General features: G+C 49.4%; 1 protein-coding gene across 1 annotated transcript in view; it reads right to left on the bottom strand.

Moving 5' to 3' along the window:
* The window catches only part of syne2b (spectrin repeat containing, nuclear envelope 2b), a 75504-nt gene that overhangs the window by 32545 nt on the left and 26864 nt on the right, over positions 1-16095 (bottom strand). The window contains exons 14-40 of the mRNA XM_088401460.1: positions 14617-14729; positions 14357-14525; positions 14182-14278; positions 13911-14110; positions 13443-13604; positions 13185-13313; positions 12036-12137; positions 11739-11924; positions 11501-11659; positions 9543-11387; positions 9328-9459; positions 9063-9238; positions 8906-8981; positions 8758-8840; positions 8570-8690; positions 8150-8431; positions 7535-8070; positions 7092-7241; positions 6884-7034; positions 6611-6769; positions 6376-6543; positions 6203-6304; positions 5932-6132; positions 4993-5200; positions 4805-4917; positions 4519-4721; positions 4362-4460 (exon numbers count right to left, since the gene is read on the bottom strand). Coding sequence (XP_088257586.1) covers positions 4362-4460; positions 4519-4721; positions 4805-4917; positions 4993-5200; positions 5932-6132; positions 6203-6304; positions 6376-6543; positions 6611-6769; positions 6884-7034; positions 7092-7241; positions 7535-8070; positions 8150-8431; positions 8570-8690; positions 8758-8840; positions 8906-8981; positions 9063-9238; positions 9328-9459; positions 9543-11387; positions 11501-11659; positions 11739-11924; positions 12036-12137; positions 13185-13313; positions 13443-13604; positions 13911-14110; positions 14182-14278; positions 14357-14525; positions 14617-14729 — 6122 coding nt within the window. The remainder of the gene's footprint in view (positions 1-4361; positions 4461-4518; positions 4722-4804; positions 4918-4992; positions 5201-5931; positions 6133-6202; positions 6305-6375; positions 6544-6610; positions 6770-6883; positions 7035-7091; positions 7242-7534; positions 8071-8149; positions 8432-8569; positions 8691-8757; positions 8841-8905; positions 8982-9062; positions 9239-9327; positions 9460-9542; positions 11388-11500; positions 11660-11738; positions 11925-12035; positions 12138-13184; positions 13314-13442; positions 13605-13910; positions 14111-14181; positions 14279-14356; positions 14526-14616; positions 14730-16095) is intronic.

Raw genomic sequence — 16095 nt, 5'->3', positions numbered from 1 at the left:
TGGTTGAATTTAAAATTTGAAAATTTTGAATTATTGATAAGTGGGATGTTGTGGAATAGGTAGGGAAGAGATGAACAGTTGAAAGTTGGAATGGGTTGAATCGGTTGAAAAATGTAGAAATTAGAGTAGAAAAACGAAATTTTGGAGAATTTGGTTGAATTTCAAATTTGGAATTTTTGGTAAGTGGGAAGTTGTGGAATAGGTAGGCAAAAGATGAACATTTGAAAGTTGGAATGGGTTGAATCGGTTGAACAATGTAGAAATTAGAGTAAAAACAAAATGTTGGAGAATTTGGTTGAATTTCAAATTTGGAATTTTTGGTAAGTGGGAAGTTGTGGAATAGGTAGGCAAAAAATGAACAGTTGAAAGTTGGAATGGGTTGAATCGGTTGAAAAATGTAGAAATTAGAGTAGAAAAATGAAAAGGTCTTCACCTTCACACTAATAAAGGACAGGAATAACAATAGTGTGAAGGTCTTCACCTTCACACTAATAATAATAATAAAGGACAGGAATAACAATCATGTGAAGGTCTTCACCTTCACACTAATAATAATAATCATAATAAAGTGTAAATGGTGTAGATTAACGTATGTGTGAAGGCCATCGCCTTCACACAATAATAAAGCGAATGGAGTAGAATAACATATGTGTGAAGGCCATCGCCTTCACACAACTAGAAAATGCAATTTCTGGAGAAATTGCGTGTGAAGGCGAAGACTATGAATGACTTCTTGGGGAATGCTGCAGAATGATGTAGAAACGAGTTGAATTACTTGAGAAATGTAGAAAATTTGGAAAATTTGGGGTGAATTTCAAAATTGAAAACTTGTCATTTTTGGTAAGCGGGAAGTTGCGAAATAGGTAGAAAAAAGATGGACAGTTGAAAGTTGGAATGGCTGAATCAATTGAAAAATGCAGAAATTAGAGTAGAAAAACGAAATTTTGGAGAATTTGGTTGAATTTCAAATTTGAAAATGTGGAATTTTTGTAAGTGGGAAGTTGTGGAATAGGTAGGAAAAAGATGAACAGTTGAAAGTTGGAACGGGTTGAATCGGTTAAAAAATGTAGAAGAATGCCTCATAGAGAACGAATGGAAATTGAAAAAAAAAATGCGCCCAAAATTTTTAAAATTTGGAACAAAACGAAAACTACAGGTTCAAGAGATTCACTTTGGAGTTCAAAAGTTGAAACGGGTTGAATCGGACAAAAATTGTTAAAAAGTTAGAGCAAATGTTATATCTAGGTAACTTCTGGTTTCATTTAGGGCACTTCTTGTTGGAATAAAGTCACTTCTGGTTTATTTGGGGCACTTCCAGTTTAATTTAGGTCACTTCCGATTTAGTTGAAGTCACCTGGTTAACTTGGGGTCACTTCTAGTTTAAACAGGTCACTTCCGGTTTATTTTGGTCACTTCTGGTTTGATTTGGGGTAACTTCCAGTTTACCTGATTTCACTTCCGGTTTATTTGGATCACTTCCGGTTTAATTTGGGGCACTTCCGGTCTAATTTAGGTCACTTCTCGTTTAGCTGAGGTCACTTCTGGTTAATTTGGGGTCACTTCCGGTTTAAAAAGGTCACTTCCGGTTTATTTGGGGCACCTCCGGTTTAATTTAGGTCACTTCCAGTTTAGCTGAGGTCACTTCCGGTTTAAAAAGGTCACTTCCGGTTCATTTGGGGCACTTCCGGTTTAATTTAGGCCACTTCTGGTTTAGCTCAGGTCACTTCCAGTTTATTTGGGGTCACTTCCAGCTTAAAAAGGTCACTTCCGGGTTTTTTGGGGCACTTCTGGTTTCATTTGGGGCACTTCCGGTCTGATTTGTGGCACTTCCGATTTGATCTGGGGCACTTCCGGTTAGATCTGGGTTCATTGGGGGCACTTCAGGGTCAATCCAAGATGGCTGCCACACTGGAAGTGGGGTTCAAGGGTTCCTTCTGTTGAAATGGTGGAATTTGCTTAACCTTCACACTAATAATAATAATAAAGGACAGGAATAATAATAGTGTGAAGGTCTTCACCTTCACACTAGTAAAGGACAGGAATAACAATAGTGTGAAGGTCTTCACTTTCACACTAATAATAAAGGACAGGAATAACGATAGTGTGAAGGTCGTCACCTTCACACTAATAATGATAATAAAGGACAGGAATAACAATAGTGTGAAGGTCTTCACCTTCACACTAATAAAGGACAGGAATAACAATCGTGTGAAGGTCTTCACATTCACACTAATAATAATAATAATAATAATAATAATAATAATAATAATAATAATAATAATAATAATAATAATAAAGGACAGGAATAACAATAGTGTGAAGGTCTTCACCATCACACTCATAATAAATGACAGGAACAACAATAGTGTGAAGGTCTTCACCTTCACACTTATAATAATAATAAATGACAGGAATAACAATAGTGTGAAGGTCACCTATGTAGAACAGAATGGGCAAACTACGGCCCGTGGGCCACATCCGGCCCACGGGGCCGTTTAATCCGGCCCGCCAAACCTGAATAAATTGTATTATTATTTTTTTGGGGGGTCATTTTACCTGCAATTACTATGTTTCCCCAGTAGATTGGGAAGCGCCCGCCCACGCATTTACTCCCGGGAGCCGTGTCAGAAAGCTCGGTACACACTCACAAGTGTGTGTGCGTACTCAGTAGTACGGACGCGGCGCACTCCGCGCTCTATTTCATCTATCAGTGCCGAATTTCGAGCGTAGGCTGTGACGTCAGTATTCTCGTAATTCGCGCGCTGAGCTTTCAGATACAGTTTTACGCTCATGCCACCCACAAACCTTCCCCTGGAATCCTTCCATTAAAATGAGTGGCCCGAAGAAAAGAAAGGTGGACACTGAGTGCCGAATGTTAAAAAAAGAGTGGACAATTTGGCTCGACCTACGTGTGTGAGAAGACGTTCAGCCACATGAACGTCAACAAAGCCAGTCACAGATCTAGGTTAACGGACCAACACCTCGGCTCTATCCTAAGAATTACTACAACAAATTTTACTCCAGACTATGATGCACTAGCAAAAAAGCAAAACCAACAATACTATTGATTTCTTTATTACTTTATTTTGATGTATTCTTTCACTGATTCTTCAAGATGATGTATTTGGTCAGAATGTTTGCCATTGGATGTGATTTCGCCTCATTAGATAAACATATTTCATAAATCTGACCTGCAGGCGCTGAAGTGATGGAAAATGTTATTCATCATAACAGTGTCGTATTTAATAAGAATCACTGATAGTAGTTTTTTGGTGAAATATTTTTTTAAAGCTGTTAATAAATGCATTTGTTTTCAAAAAGTTTTTTGACTATCCATGCATTACCATCTACTAAAGGTCAAAACCTTTTATGCAATGACCTTTACACGTCGTTAATATTACTTCACACAAACACTACATCCATCTGCTCCTGGTTCGGCCCCCTGGTCAAAATTTGGAACCCAATTCGGCCCGCTAGTCAAAAATTTTGCCCACTCTTGTTCTAGTACATGGAGCAGAAAAACACCGGCACCAATGTTTAGCACAGGTCTTGGCAACACCTGCAGATGCTTCTCCCCCCCAAGCACGCCGGAGGCACGAATGCCTTCCTCATACTCTTGCTGCCGTACGAACCAACTGATGCCTGGGTGACCCGGCAGGGTTCTCGCACACTTTGCTCCAATAAAATGCGACCCAAGATGCTTGGGCCTTTCTGTTGCTTTCTCTGTCGCTCTGTATGAGGGCCAACCCCGACACTTTTGTCGCTTATGCTGCGTAATTCCCCTCCGTGAGTCGTCACCTTATCGTGGTGGAGGGGTTTGCGTGCCCTTATGATCCTAGGAGCCATGTTGTCGGGAGCTTCATGCCCCTGTTAGGGTCACCCATGGCAAACGGGTCCTAGGTGAGGGGCCAGACAAAGCACGGCTCACAGAAGCCCATTATGATGATTAAAATAAATGGACTTCGTTTTCCCTCGCCCGGACGCGGGTCACCGGGGCCTCCCTCTGGAGCGGGATGAGCTGGATGAAGTGGCTGGGGAGAGGGAAGTCTGGGAGTCCCTCCTAAAGCTGCTGCCCCCGCGATCCAACCCCGGATAAGCGGATGGATGGATGGATGGATGGATGGATGGATGGATGGATGGATGGATGGATGGATGGATGGATGGATGGATGGATGGATGAATGGATGGATGGATGGATGGACGTCCTTGGTCATACGCGACGAGAAGCGGGTAAAGCGTCGATGAAAATCCACTAATACACCGCACCACGTTAAAGGCCACGCGGTTCAACATTTTGCCACACAGAGCAGCGGCTCGGAGTGTGAAAAATACACTGGCTATTTTATTTTGCGATGGATCACCTCTCCTGCAGGAGGAGCCGTTGGGCCGCACTGGGTGCCACGCTGAGCTCCTCTTGAACCCGCAGCCACTCATGGAAAGCATCACACTGCGTCTGGAGTCTGCAATGGTCACTGTTGGTTACGTCCTGTCTTCAGATGAGAGTCTTGTGCCATTTACCTTTTCATGTCCCGACTCAAGGACTCCATTTGCTTCTGCCTGCTCAGACAGCGCGCCTTGAAGGTGTCCACTTCCTCATACTGCTCGTTCAGCCAGTCTTTGAGCTCACGCAGTTGCTGAGGATGGATCTGCAGGTGGCCTCCTTCCAGATGTTCCTTCAGCTGCTCTAGGCGGTGCTCGGCATGGTTGGCCTTCAAAAAACCCTGAGGGAGAGCAGGCAAACTGTTGGCCCCTCTTCCTCACTTGACCGAGCGGAGCGGCGGTGTCAAGTGAGTGGCTCACTCACTGTGAGCTTTTGTAACGCCGTTTCTACATTAGCACTGCTCTCCGGCTCCTCAAAAGAGACCTGGATGGCCAGCCGCAGGTCCTGGAACCAGCCCTCAAAAGACTGCCTCTCATCTGGACGAGGCAATCAAAAGACAATAGGCGATCGCTCGCTTAGGAAGATGCCACGCCATCTCTCTATGGACTGACCTTGGATGACCTCCAACGGGCCTTTGCCCTTCTCCTCTCTCTTGAGCCTGATGGCGTCTTTGGCGCGAGCGATGGCGTCCATCAGTTGCCCGCAACCCTCCGAGAGTTCCTGTAGCACCTGTGTACCGGCCACGCCGGAGACGAGGGCCATCTCTCTCAGCACCAACTCGGCCTGCTCCTCTTGGGCCTCGAGGCCATCGTGCAAATCCTTGAGCAAAACAGCACAAAGTGCGCAAACGATGCAAGAGACTGGGACAGAATCAAACCTACTTTTAGGGCAGGACGGTTCAGCCGAGTCACGGTTTGTTCCGTACCCACTATTGCGTTGGACGTAAGGGCAAAAAACAACAAAAAGCCCCAAAAGCATCCTTACAGGGTTGATCTTATTGCTTTTTAACAGAGGGCAGTGCAAGTAACACTTGGGGTTCATGAGATTAGATGCAGGTCAAGCATTAGACCAGCAGCACGGGAAGTTGGTGCAATATGATGTGCAGTGATATGCGACATTACTCTGTAATGTGGGGGCTGCTTTCAAGTCTCTGATGACAGCTCCTTCATCAAAAGTGAGCCTTGGCGAGAGCACAGGCAGTCCGCACTTGAACGTCTGCTCGAGGCAGCAAAGACTTGGCACTGTGCCTACCTCACGTACACACGTATGAACCAAGAATGAAATGGGTACACACGGGACGGGAGGACTCCCAACTCCTTGCACTGTGGTACTGGCTGATGGCACTCAACAAACAAGGGACACTGATGCTGAGTACGGTGCAATGCATTGTGGGCAAATTCAAATTGCCAATACCACCTGAGGGTTGATTCCAGCGAATGCAAGAGGAAGGAGTTTGAAAGTAGAAGCACACTCGCTATTTAGCTCTCCAGATTGGGAGTCGTCACATTGATACATGATCAACATTAAGTTTTTCAGTTTGCGTCTCACACCTGTAAATGGGCCTCCGCATCTGGTTGGGAGGCTTGGATCTTACTGACGGAGCCTTGAATGTTCTCAACGGCCGAGAGGCAGGCCTGGAGCTTTTGGCCGAGATGTTTCTTCACCACCATCAGCTCTTCAAAGACGTCGGTGCAGTCGGCAAACAGCTCCTTCACCTGCTCCAACCTCTTCCTCAACTGCGTTTCCATCACCTAGAAGGGAAGGCCACGCATGGGAAAGGGTTCTTGGTCCTCCAAACATTTTTAAGGTGCTCCGACTCACTTGCAGCTCCAGCGGAGACTCGTGACTCTGCAGCAATTTTTGGATCCCCTCGCACTTGTTGTGGAAATGTTGGATGTTTTCCTCGTAGACCTGGATCTCCTCCTACGTGTTAAAAATGGATTCAGCGGGTTTGTATCTTTTAAATGACTCTAAATGGCGTGTTTGAAGCTCACCTTCAAGGCTAAGACTTGCTGCTGGTTGTGGAAGGGGTGGCTCTCTGCAAACAGGGCCAGTTCGGACGCTATCCAGTTGTCAATCTCTGCACCCAACGCCAACTCCTTGTCCCACAGCTCCGAGCCCACTTGAAGGTTGTCCATGTATGCATCTATCTTCTCCGTCACCTGCACGGGAGGGGACAAATTAGGAATGGAGTGCGCTTTGGTGGATTGTGGAATGCAAAGCGCTCACATCCAGCCAGGTGTCCATCAGCGTGTCAGCTTCCGCTTCAAACGCGGCTTCCCTGCACTCTGGAAACTTCTTGAGGTGGGACTGCAGCTGCCTGCAAACTGTCCTCATCTCATCCATGCGCACGCCGACACCACTCAGGTCCTCCTTGATGTCCACCACCTGGATGAGCATATCGGAGCAAAGGCCCGGCCAGCACCCTTTGAGCAAGTGAGCTCACGTGCACTGGTTCTGCTTTTGGGTAGCTCACGTGTGCTGGTCCAGCTTTTGGCTCACCTTAGCTATGGTCCTGCATAGGTTGTCTTTGCCCATGTACGAGGCCTGCTCGCCGACAGTCTGCTCAGCTCTCAGCACGGTGCCACTCATATGGCTGCGACAGCTCTGGAACGTCTTGAGCAGCTGGGTCAGGACGCCACACTGGTGTTTGCTGTTGGACACAGTGACTTCAGTAACTGGATGGGGCGAGAGCAGGAAGCGGACATACCTGTCGGCCAAAGACATCAAAGTCGAGTTGTACTCGGCCTCCAGCTCCTCCAGGAGGTTCTGACCTTGACACTCGGGAAGCTCCTTGAGACCTTGGATCTCTGAGTTGTGAGTCTCCAGCTGGCCCTCCAAGTCAGACAAAGCCCGAAGCCTATGGCGAGACGTGCTGATTGAGAACACGTCCTTGTTGGCGTTGTTGCTAAAGGCTGCTAAAGGCCCACCTGTGTTGCTAAAGGGTGCTGCTAAAGGCCCACCTGCTTTGCTAAAGGCTGCTATAGGCCCACCTGTATTGCTAAAGGCTGCTAAAGACGCACCTTTATTGCTAAAGGCTGCGAAAGGCCAACGTGCATTGCACTGCTAAAGACCCACCTGTGTTCCATGGCTAAAGGCCCAGCTGTGTTACACGGGTAAAAGCCCCCCTGCGTTGCATGGCTAAAGGCCCACCTGTGTTGCACGGCTGGCACGGTGGCCTCTGTTAGGCCTCGTGCTTCCACTGTGCCCCGAAGCTTTCTCAGTTCCTCCAACAGGGTCCTCTTCCTCAAGCCCAAAGATTGGCTGCGAGCGTCTCTCTTGAGCGGTCCACTGTCAGCTTCTTCCAGTTTGTTCAGCAGGACACTGACCATGTCCAGGCAGGACGCAGGAGAACCATCCCTGGTGACCGTCAACCGGGCCCCCTGCAGCAGGAGATCTAACTGTGGTGCCTTGTCTTTCAGGCTGTCCAGAGCCAGTTTGGCGCAACTGGCATCGGCGCAAGGTCGGTCGATGTCTTCCTTCACCGTGCGAAGGGACACGAGAAAGCGGTCCAAAGCGCGAGCAGCTGCCTCGCTTTTGCGAACTTGTTGGCCAAGCTGATACAGGCTGCATCTGTGGGCTTCCACCTCCCGCGAGAGAGGGAGGCAGTCTCTGGGGTCTAGGTTGCTGGATTCTGGATCCAGACGGACCAGCTGATCCAATTCACTCTGGATGTTTTCGTCAAGTTCCTACAAGGGGGTGGGGGGGGACGTTAGGATCTGCTGGCAGGTGACAAAATTCCTTACGTCACTTCGGAGGCCATCGGACCTTGATGTCTTTCAAGATGTTGGCGTCAGTCAGCATGAAGGCCTTGATGTCTTTGGCTTGTCTCAGATAACGCTCAAGGCGCTCTGTGAAGTCCACCATGTGGTTCTCAGTGGAGTCAATCTGCCTAAGTGCGGCACCGAGGGAACCACCTCTTCCCTGAAGCTGCGCCTGCTGGGCCCACCACTGGTTCTGAAGATGGCATTTCTCCTGCTCTCGACCAGGCAGTTGGGAGCCCTGCTTTGTAAACTCAAGCCACAAGGACTCTGTGTCCTGCCTCAGGAACTACCAGAGAAGAAATGGTGTTCAATTGTCTGTGGTGGTGCCAACGCATTATGTGTTACATCTGCAGCTCTTGTCAAATAAAGGTGCTGGATTCTCTCCGTTGCTTTCTTTCAATTGAGCAAATGTTGCCAACGGTACCTGGAGTTCTTGTAGCCGTGAGCGAAGATCCTTTAGAGTCATCGAGTCTGAGGGAACATCTCCCATGATCTGCTCATTTTTCCATAGCTGGACTTGCAGAGAGTTCATGGAAATGTCATATCTAAAGACAAAAGCACGATGAGCAAAGGCCATTTCAAGCATTGTATTAGCTCCATTGCTGCGCTCACTTCTCTAAAGCCTCCTTTCTGTTGCCATCTTCATCCACAGAAGATTGACCTAGAACCTTTTGTTCAGCAGTTACTGCTTTGGGCTACACACACAAAAAAGCTTAACAGTGGTGCCTTAGCCCACATGTGCTTCCAATAACGATGTTACCTCAGATGGGATTTGAGGTGTACCGAGGGGCATGCTTTTGACGGACGAAGTCTGCTCCACTTTGAAGACAGCAACTCTGTCAAACAGTAAAGGTTCTTTCCAAAAAGAAGCAGAAAGGCGGCTCTTTGTGAGAATCGAGCGACCCGGGCCGTCTCACCGCTCGTCGGGCTGCGGTGCTTGTTGGTCGCTGCCAAATTGGCGCTGGATGACAGCCAGGGTACTCTCACAATCGCTCAGTTGAGTGTGGGCCAGGCGGTGGGCGTCCTGCGGACTCATCACGTGGCACAGCTCGCTTAAGGCCTCCACTCGCTGGCCCGCTCGAGCACCGTCGCCCTCGGATGAAAAGTAAGCCTTGAGGGTGCATGGCTCTCAGAGCAACGACTGAAAAGCATTTTGACCAAAATGAAGCTCTCAAATCCTACCTCCCACTGAGCGCTGAAAGACTGTGTCAACAGCTGCATGTCTCTGAGCTGCCAAGGTGTACAGAAGGCCTCCATGCTTTTGGCTGTCCTCAGGAATTCCTCCAGTAAATCTGGATCCAGTGTCCTCAGAGTCTACACAGGTGTCCATTTTGCTTAGGTCAGCTGAGCTCTCCTAACAGGACAAATATTCAGATTTTGCCAAGAATCCCACTTACATTTGTCACTGCCGCTTGATGACTGACGGCCTCCAGAATGTGTTCCTGCAGGCAGTGCTTGGCCTTCTCAAAACTGCTTTGAGCCAAAGCCTGGGCCTTGGTGTAGGCTTGCCGAGGACCCAGGACGTCTGGCGATTCTTCCCGGGATCGCACGCACATATGAGACTCCAGAACGGCTACAGAATCTTTTTGCTTGTCTTGCGATGGATCCTGAGCCTGTGGAGCAAGCTTGACCTGGAGCATCGCCTGTGCCGGAGATTGGGAGTCAGGTTCGGGTGCCGTTTGGGTCTGTGGTTGAAACCAGGTCGCAGGTCCGAGCGGGTGCTCAACAGTCACTAGAGGCGACAGTGGTTGGGGCAAAGGCTTTGCCGCAGCTAAAGCACTGCCTTGGGTCAGTGTTGCAATTCTGGGCTGAGCAGTCAACTGGAATTCCGCTTTGTATTGCCATAGTAGTTGAGTCGCAAACTGCTCGGGCACGCACTGCGGTAGTGTGAAAACGGCGGCTCGCCTTGGGGAATGCTGACTCTGGGGCCTGGCTTGGCACAGAGACCCCGCCTGGACAAGGGCGTGAGAGTGCAGCGGCATCTGCTGCAGAGGAGATGGTTGCGGTATGGTCGAATGGCCAGAGTGCCTCATGTAAGGTCTTTGCGGTCGAGCGTTCGGGGCCAATTGCGGTGCTTGTGGAGCTTCAACGACCGGCTGGGGAGTATGATGCCTGTGCTGAATTGCGTCTTGACATTGAGGCTCCTGTATGAGCGGCGGAGGCCGGGCTTGGAGTTCTACTAAAGCCCCAGGTTGCGCAGACTTGGCAGACCAGCTGCCTACTTGGGTCCGGGCGTGCGTTTGGCCTGGAGCCACATGGACCGTTGCTATGGGCTCTGCTTTGGCTTGAGATGGAGCAACAGACTTTTGAGGTGGCGTCTGTGCTTGGGCTTGCGTGTGGGCAGGACTGCTCCGGGGCATCTGACTCTGGTACTGATGTGGCAGGATTTCCTGTGCCTGGTTTTCAGGCTGGGGCCTTGGTTCCGCACTGGCCTGAGCCCCGACCAAAGTTTCAGGTTTGGCTTGGGAGCAGGCCAGTGGCATCGGGGAGTCTGGCCCAACAGGGGCCCACGACTGCGGATGACAACCAACCTGAATGCGAGACGGCAGATTCATGTCCTGCATTGGGGATATGGGCCTATCTTGGGCCCAGGTGTGCCCTTGAGCAAAAACTCGGCCTTGCAGGGCAGGTTCAAGCCAAACCTGCGACCTGTTTTGGAGCCAGGGGCGGTTCTTAACGGCCTGGGCCTTTTTGCATTGTGGGCGGAGAGATGAAATCGGCTCACGTGTCTCAGCTTTAAGTGGGAGTTTTGGTTCAACCTCCACGTGTGTGAACACATACTGGCCCGCTTTACATTCCTTGGCGTCTGTCAGTTGGTGCTCAGCGTCTTGATGCATCTTTCCTACCTTTGGCTCTTCTTTGGCTTGTACCTGGACGTGAGGCCGGTGACACTTTGGCTTCTGCTGTGCTGTTCCGCTGTTTAGCTCCATGGTCTGCTGTTGCTCACTCATCCCTGTCCAGGAAGGAGTCGGAGCCTCTGCCGTTGGAATCTGCTGCGCAGAGCTATGGGAAGACACACTCATCCTTCCTTCTCCGCAATGTTGAACCACTACGTTTGACACAAACGTTTCGTGACATGGATGTAATTCCACGGGGGATGTCGGCGGCGGCGCAGTGTCCAGCTGCCGTCGTTGAGGAGCTGTGTTTTCGACTCGGATGAAGACTTTGGCTGAACGACCTTCCGTAGGACTTGTGCTTGTGTCTCTGCTCGCTCCCAAGTTGTTCAGCATCCTGACTGCCTTCTGTAATGGGGCAAACAAAATCCGATGGAATTAATCTTTATGTCATGCGTCCGTTTGAATGTCTTCAGTCTCTTTCTCCCAAGAAGCTCAACACCAAGAACAAGACCACTGGCCTGTGACTGCGCCAGTGCCGCTTGCACTCGATCCTGCATAACAGTGGTCTGCAAGTAGGGAATGGGCGGGCTCTTCTGATTTGCCCTAATGGAGGCCTGAAGATCTTGCTCCTCTGTCACCACCTGACCTTCCAGCTGAAGGCCACGGGAGATCAGGACCTGCAGGAATAGACAAGAGTCCAATGAAGAGAGTGCCTATGGGAAAAGCACCAGACTCCCGCTTGATAGATCATCTCACCTGAACTCTCGGGTACTGCTGCTGCTGCTTCTGCTGCTGCTGTTGCTCCGTGGCCCCCAGTAGTTGGTGCATCTCCTGAGCCTCCGTCTCCCAGTGCAGAAGCTCGGCCAAGCGAGTGTCAAGAGACGAAATACTACACTGCAACGCTGCACACAAGCGGTCTGCTTTGCACAGGGTCTCGCTCGCCTGATTAAAGCAGACACACTCTGTCACACGCACGGCCTTGAGGCCACCAGCGGTGCACAGCTCATCATCTGGGACGTTCATAGAGGGCTAAGGGTTCGGGCCATGACATACTTCAGCCACGGCCATCTTCACTTCTTCCGGCTGCCCCACAGAAGATTCTGGGGAAAAAACAAGTGCCTCCGGATCCACGTCCTTCAGCCTCCTCAAGAGCAGCTGACGGACAGAACACAAACACGTGAGATGATTCAAACTCAGCACCGTTTCTGAAATACTACGTGCCAGGGATTGCAACGGCCAAAATCCATCCATCCGTCCATTATCCCAACCGCTTTATATGAGAGGAATATGTGCGCCGCCACCATCAAAGTGTTCTACTGCTAAATGGAGCGAGTGCATTCCCATAGCGCTTTAGGAGTGCCCGACCAGTCGATGTGTGTGTGTGTGTGTGTGTGTGTGTGTGTGTGTGTGTGTGTGTGTGTGTGCGTGCGTGCGTGCGTGCGTGCGTGTGTGTGTGTGTGTGTGTGTGTGTGTGTGTGTGTGTGTGTGTGTGTGTGTGTGTGTGTGTGTGTGTGTGTGTGTGTGTGTGTGTGTGTGTGTGTGTGTGTGTGTGTGTGTGTGTGTGTGTGTGTGAGTGTGTGTGTGCCTGTGCGAGCACACATTATTACTGTCTCGTTTGTACCCCTGTACACTATGACCTGCGCATCCCAGGAGACTCACATCCACTAAATTTTAGTGGTTCTTAACTTTTTTGGAGGTACCGAACCCCATCAGTTTCATATGCGCATTCACCGAACCCCTCTTTCGTGGGGGTGAGGGAGGGGGGATGACATACCAGCAAATCAATGTGACTTCTGCTGTTGCCTTTGCAAGACCAGTTCAGATATGCGTTATCGCGAATTTACACGACATTCAGGTGTGTTCGGCCATCCGCGGAGGGAGGAATGACATACCAGCTCTGCCGAACCCCTGAAGCCGACTCACCGAACCCCTAGGGTTCGATCAAACCCAGGTTAAGAACCACTGCACTAAAAGTATTTAAAAAAAGGAAAAGGTAGTTGACCTTTGACCTGCGCTAGTGCATGAACTTCAATACAGAAAGTTGACTAGATTGTCGATTGTCTCCTCATTCAAAGCTTCAGTGTGTAAGGATGGTGCTGGCAACAATTGGGGAAAGGGCATTTGGTGCAAAATGGTGTGTGCAAGCTAAGCTACAACAGCCATGCTGTTTCCAAAATGACTTCACAACTAAATTCTTGTGACCTGTATTCTTTTCCTGTAGGTGCGTAGAGGACCTGACATTGTTTGGACGGGTTTTTGGAGAAGAAGTGTGGTCTCCTTGAGAAGAGCCTGAACGTGTGGTGTTCTGCTCTGGATGTCAGCGCTGCAATCCTGGAAAACACACCAACAGGCTCACCAGTTGGACCCAAAGTGTCAAACAGAGGGAGACATGAGGCACGAGAGGAAGACAACAGCTCACACGCTCACACCAACCATTACGACGGGACCAAGGTTCTCAACTGTGTTTCTGTGGACAATGTCGGCCCAATGGGCATTGAGCTTGACCAACTCCTCTTCCAGGCTGCTGCTGGTCCGTGGGTCGGTCGACTCCATCAGGAAGCTTGCCACCTCGTTCAGGTGAGCATGTCGGGTCGCCCACTCAGCTACGCTCTCCGCAGTCGCCTTGGTGTCAAAAACACACGTCGGAAATGGCTCATTTCCATTAGAAGAGGGGGCATGGCCTTTCCCTGGTGTCAGGCGTGGCGCTACTGGGTGGCCACCCCATGCCAATTTTTTATATCGGTAACATTCTTCCACCATTTTTTCTTTTGCATATTCACACAGTAAATGTGCAGTGGCTCCAAATGCAAATTGTTGAAAAATGGCTTAGCAAACATTCCATTTCTATAACAAAGATCAATCAAAATGACGACTGTCACGCCAGCAAACTTGGTAGCTTGGCGGGAAGCCATCCCTACTGGTGAGTACCGTGGATCGGGAGCCGCAGCCCCGTGCGTCCGAGTCCTGCTCCAGCCACGCCTGCATGCTGCTGAACTCGTCGCTGTAGGAGTCCCAGGCGCTCAGAACCCGTGCCAGCGTATTCTTGGCTGAGCTGACCTGGGCCAACGCGGCCACTGTGTCCTCCTCCAGCAGTGTCTCTTGTTGACAAACGTGGCGGTAGTCAGCAGCTGAAAGCCAGGTCAACACGCCATGGATTTGGGAAGTCTCGCCAGGAAGTCTCGGGCAAGTCATATCTTACCGAGAGCAGACTTGGTCGAGTATATCTCCGAGACTCCCTTCAGCTGCTGGAGAGCGGCTTCCAGCGAGGAAGGAAGTTCCTGATTAGTGACCAGCTCCTGTGGTACAAAGGTGCCACCATCAAATACCCTGCAATTTTTTCCATTCCATGACAAAGCGAATCTGCGACAACTCACATGCCAGTCGTGCAGCAAAAGCCTAAGCGCCTCTGGGGAAAGGTAAGGCCTGGCCCACAAGTGCACTCGGCTCCCTATCTGGCTCAGCAAATCCAGCACCGTGTGACGATGTTGTCGGTACTCCAGCTGGATGTCGTGGTACTTGGCGCTCACTCTCACACCGGTGAACCTGGCCGGGGAAAAAGCTTGGCTGAGTGATGACGCCCAAGTCAAACTCAAAAGAAAGGAACATTTGCTGGACTAAAATCATGCCTACCCACCTCCTCTTCAGATCCTCTATCTTTTCAAAAGGAACCAGCATGGTTCCGTACTCCTGTTGCTTTTGGAAGGCTTGGAATGTGCTCATCTGCTGGGATATCTCCTGAAGGCACACCTGGAACATGATATGCCCTCTTTGTTGTTTCAGTCTGCTTTTATACATAAGAAGCAATGTTAGGTCTGATATGCACGTGGAGCACACTTATGTTATTCTACAGTGTAGGGGTGTCAAACGTACGGAACCGGCCCGCCAGGGGGTTTAGTCCGGCCTGGGGATAAATTTGCATTATTAAAAAAAAAGAATAAAATTAATTTTCTTTCAAATCTGCAGTTCCTATGTTGTTGGTGAGAGGTGTTTTGTTTTAGTCAGTTCAATCGCTTTACCCGCTTTTTCTCTTGGAACGGGCACCCTCATCAGCAAAATGTGTTTGTCATAAAAGAGAAAAGTGGACTCAAAGTGTCAGATTTTTCAAGAAAAAATTGACTTCTCCCTATATGTTCACGGAGGTGAATGGGAAACCCGTGTGCCTGGTGTGCATGCAGCAAGTTCCGGTGCTTAAGGAGTACGATATTCGGCGCCACTATGATACTCAACATGGCGAGAAATACAACACCTTGCACAGAGAACTGAGAAAACAGAAGGTAAATGAAATGTTGGTTGGTCTGAGGAAACAGCAATCTGTTTTCACCCGGAGCCGAGAGGTCAGTGATGCTGCGGTGAAAGCCAACTACGTAATTAACCTAATTAACCCTAACCCTAACCCGAACCCTAACCCTAACCCAAGTAGCATTAGCATCAAAGCCGTATGAGGGGAAATCGGACAAAAAAGGGACTGGTTGGGTTGACAAATTATTGTGATCGTATGATTATGTTGGAATGTTGACTAGAATCATTAACTTTGTTAAAACCTTCTACGTTTCCTTGACTCTGGGAAGTTTCGACGTTCAGCTGTTGAAACCTTCCAAATGATGTGGAAACATTCTTGCTTAGTTATCTAGAATGCTCCACTCGTATCTGTTTCCACAACCTTGTAAAACAAAGCGCTAAGATCCTCTGCACTGATTAACCAGTTTGCAAAGGTGACCCCCGAAACCTGTTCACTCTCACCCCCACCCTGCGTTCGCTCAATAATTATTCTCTTGCAAGAAGCGAAAGTCAGACTGCTTTCAAGCACCTCTGTACCGCACAGCGTGCTGATGGCTTTCTCTGCTTGCAAGCGTAAAATGGCCAAACTGTCTCACGTGTGGTTCTTGCACAAAAGGTAGAGTGGGCAAAACTCTATCATTTTGGTGCCGTGACCCGGATCCCAGCATACCCGACTGCTGACGGACAGTGGATGACGTGCTGCACACCGTCGATGGGCCAGCGTCCATTAGCAAAACCTGGTAAAGAAAGTACCGGGAAGTGAATTCTTCGCTGGGCCAGCATCTTAAGTCTGCCTGCGTCTGACAACAGCGGATTGACGGGATCCGAAAGTGCA

This window comes from Syngnathus floridae, chromosome 16 (assembly GCF_059516105.1).
Source record: "Syngnathus floridae isolate MCC-2025c chromosome 16, RoL_Sflo_1.0, whole genome shotgun sequence".
NCBI lineage: Eukaryota > Metazoa > Chordata > Actinopteri > Syngnathiformes > Syngnathidae > Syngnathus > Syngnathus floridae.
This window is presented reverse-complemented; position numbering and strand designations above follow the sequence as displayed.